Source organism: Aplysia californica, unplaced genomic scaffold (assembly GCF_000002075.1).
Source record: "Aplysia californica isolate F4 #8 unplaced genomic scaffold, AplCal3.0 scaffold00494, whole genome shotgun sequence".
NCBI lineage: Eukaryota > Metazoa > Mollusca > Gastropoda > Aplysiida > Aplysiidae > Aplysia > Aplysia californica.
The window spans coordinates 435,741-437,532 of NW_004797764.1; the positions used below are offsets into that span (position 1 = coordinate 435,741).

At 37.8% G+C, this 1,792-nt stretch overlaps 1 protein-coding gene across 2 annotated transcripts in view; it reads left to right on the forward strand.

The window, feature by feature from the left end:
- C-APL-B (spermatozoon-associated kinase) overlaps positions 1 to 1,792 on the forward strand; it is a 22,862-nt gene that overhangs the window by 921 nt on the left and 20,149 nt on the right. Inside the window, exon 2 of one of the 2 annotated variants that reach the window (XM_013086707.1) lies at positions 1,353 to 1,510. In XM_013086707.1, coding sequence (XP_012942161.1) covers positions 1,392 to 1,510 — 119 coding nt within the window. In that variant the 5' untranslated portion in view covers positions 1,353 to 1,391. 2 annotated transcript variants of the gene reach the window in all.

Genomic DNA, 1,792 nt, shown 5'->3' on the forward strand with positions numbered 1-1,792 from the left:
CCTCCCCCCCTTCCTTATTTTTGCATTGCCGCCTTTATTTGATTGATTTATTTTATTCATTTATTCGTTTATTTATTTTGTAGATGCTCTATTCAAATCAAAGGTACAGCTAGCAAAAGTGTATATTGTGTATAACCATGTAAGAATAGAAATTACTTATTCATGTTCTTTAATTCAAATAATAGTTAATGGTTATTTACGGCGTGACACTGGTATACAAATTGTATAATAAAGCTGTTATTTACAGCTGGACGAGAACGGTTCAAGGCCAGTCTTGCAATGGCCAGTAAAACAAAGGGATAAAAGAATAGGCCATTGCATGTGTACATATGTATAATAATGTTACTAACTTCAATATCGATGTTGAGACAGCAGCAGCTAAAAGCGGATCGAGGAAACTTGGCGGGATGATGTGCGGTACACTTAGGACGATTATCGAAGAAGGGACCGATAGTTTGTTTTATTTTTATTTTTCAATCTCTTTGAAGACACTCAAAGTCTGGGAGTACCGTATATTAATTATTTATCATGCTATTCAACAGGCCTATATATAATTATTATTGTACGTGTGCCTTGCGTCGGTGAAAAAGAAAACAGAATCTGGGGTGAATTTAGTTTCCAATTAGGTTCACATGCAGAAGTTCGGAATTTAAACCGGAACGATGGTTTTTCTGGGGTGCCTTCACAGTCCAGGTTCTGTCCAAATCATCATCATTGCTTTTCTCACCTCGCACCGGGGTATAGGCCACGGACAAACACTTTTCACCTTTCCCTATCCTGGGCTAGCCTCTTGATGTTATTCCATGTCTTCCCACTTTTCTGTACATTCATTTCTGTGATTCTTCTCCAGGTTCCACGCGGTCTTCTACTTGATCTCTTACCCTGTGGATTCCAATCCAAAACTTTCTTTGTTATGCAGCAGTATGAGAGTATGTCCAATCCATCGCCACCGCCTTCTTCCTACCTCATCTCAAACGGGGGACTGTCTTGTTTTCCTTAACACTTCCTCGTTGGTGACCCTGTCCGTCCATCTGATCCTCAGTAACTTTCTTAGACACTTGTTCAAGAAAACATTGATCCTCTTTATGCAAGTCTGTGATGCGTTCCATGTCTCACATCCATACAACAGAACTGACTTCACATTTGAATTGAAAATCCTCAGCTTTGTTCGTAGTGAGATGTCTCTGGTCTTCCAAATCCTATCCGAAGCAGGACTTTATTTCAGCACCTGCCTGTCGAAATGGTCTGTAAATAACGTTTAATTTCAGTATTAAAAAGGAAGAAAAAAATTACCAAACTAAACCCGAACGATAATTCATTTTATGTCTTTTTGTAAAAACAAATTTCACCAGACAGAGTGGTGCAGCAAGCTCCAGACGATCGTAATTTAGATGGCACACAATCAAGTCTTCCCGGAGTCACAGAAATGGCTGAAAGAATACCTCGAAAGTTCGTTGGAACAGTTTGAAAATTTGTTTAACAAAAATGTCATCAGTACCGAGAGTATAAGGTACAGCTGTGGCCTCTGTTTCTAGTTGTTTTTTGCTGTCTTTATTTGTTTTTTTATTTGTTTGTTTATTTGTTTTTTGTACCTCGATTACTTTTGTGGACACGAGGAACTTGTTCTTAAGAATGAATCATCATCAAGCTTTTACTAAAAGCGTTGAATGTTTGACATATAAATAGGCCTATTATGACTGTTTAGTATCATGAATAATTTTTTTTTTAATGATATAAAAAAGGTAACTTACGATATATTCACTGAAACTGGCTGTTCTCTCCTCCCCCCCCC